The sequence below is a fragment of the Frankliniella occidentalis genome, unplaced genomic scaffold, assembly GCF_000697945.3.
Source record: "Frankliniella occidentalis isolate FOCC.00 unplaced genomic scaffold, Focc_3.1 Scaffold2195, whole genome shotgun sequence".
Classification (NCBI taxonomy): Eukaryota; Metazoa; Arthropoda; class Insecta; order Thysanoptera; family Thripidae; genus Frankliniella; species Frankliniella occidentalis.
Genome location: NW_026269282.1, coordinates 987 through 2,383, shown reverse-complemented (window position 1 = coordinate 2,383; position 1,397 = coordinate 987). Strand labels below are relative to the sequence as shown.

The following is a 1,397-nucleotide window of genomic DNA, read 5'->3' as shown; positions in this document are numbered from 1 at the left end:
CCCCGCCCGGCTCGGACGGCGCAGCCGAGTGAAATATGGATCGTATGACTGATTACCCACGTTCGGCCGACAGCGCTTCTGGGCCGGGCGGGGAGGGGTGTGCGAGAGGGGAGAGTGCTTCGTGCGTATGTTTTGTCTTTGCACACTACATGTTGAACCAGGCACGCACGGCTGGGCAGAAATCGCTCGGAAATGTCGTCGCCCCGGAGAATCCCGATACCCACCGCCGCGTTCGTGGAGACGACGCCTCTGCCGAACAAATCGGCCAGACGGGGCAAGAAATTTGATCAGGCATGAGAAGGGCTCCGGGCGGCTGCACGCGTCCTGCTCCTCACTCACCTATGGTGGTGATGACGGTGAGCGAGTACAAGAAGGCGCCCGAGAAGGACCAGTTGTCGGTAGCCTTGGTGCTGTCCGAGCCGCCCGACTTGTACGCGCTGACGAGCCCTTCCTGGTACTTCCGAACAATCTGCGTCACCTTCGGCCACAAACAGCAGAAAAAAAAATGGTAAACATACGCATTGACAAAGAGGAAGCAAGTTGAAGTGATGACGACATACCTCGGCCCGCCAGGCGGTCTCCTCCAGGGGCACGACACCGCAGCAGGTCACGTTCCAGAGCTCGCTGGCCGTGAGGTTGAGCAGCACGGCGGCGTCCTCCTCGCGGTGCGTCTGGCGCGACTTGTTGCCACCCTCGATCTTCTGGAAGATGAGCGCGCCCACGATGGAGTAGCCCACGACCAGCCCGATGATGCCCACGTTGCTGAACATGAAGGCGACAAAGTGGCGGAGGAAGTCCTTGATCTTCTCGCCGAGAGGCTTTTGCGGGCGCCGGGACGGGTAGCCCCGACGTACCGAGCGCTTGCGCTCCATGGCAGCTCCTGGGGGGCCGGCAAGCGCGCAAACTCATGCCTCCTCCCGGGGGCCGCTCCTCGACGACAGCGTCGACGGCGGCGTCCTCGAAGGCGGTGCCCTCGACGGCCACCTCCAGGTACGGCGGCGGCCTCCGCCTTTTCTTCTTCCTGGTGGCGACGTCACGCATCGGTTCGCCGCCGAGCCGCGGGCACCGAGGGCCGGGGGCCGGGCCGGCTGGGCGGCGAGGAGGCGGCAGCAAGCCCCGCGCCGCCATGGGGCCGGGCCGACATCACACGGGCGTCCGCGTCCCGGGCACCCTGGCCGGCCGCCGGGGGCGCATCTGCAACCGGGAGACATGGGGGGTCAGGTCAGGCAGGCGGGCGACAAGGAGGGCGAGGGGGCGACGATAGGGAGAGCCGGGGAATACGCAAGTGGGGTTGTGGGGCGAGCTGGGGCTTCTTTGGAGGAGGACTGGAGAGGGGCGCGGGCTTGGCGACGAAGATTGAAGAGATTGGGGAAAGGGGGGGGGGGTGGCTGCCGCTG

General features: G+C 65.9%; 1 protein-coding gene across 1 annotated transcript; it reads right to left on the bottom strand.

Annotated features, from left to right (window-relative positions):
• Positions 1–339: 339 nt before the first annotated feature.
• Positions 340–1,204, bottom strand: LOC127751930 (uncharacterized; the record flags this gene model as incomplete). The annotated part of the gene is made up of 2 exons (XM_052276239.1): positions 561–1,204; positions 340–478 (listed from the first exon to the last, which is right to left on the bottom strand). Coding segments are annotated over exons 1-2 (451 nt in total), but the record flags the coding sequence as incomplete, so codon positions are not given.
• Positions 1,205–1,397: the final 193 nt, after the last annotated feature.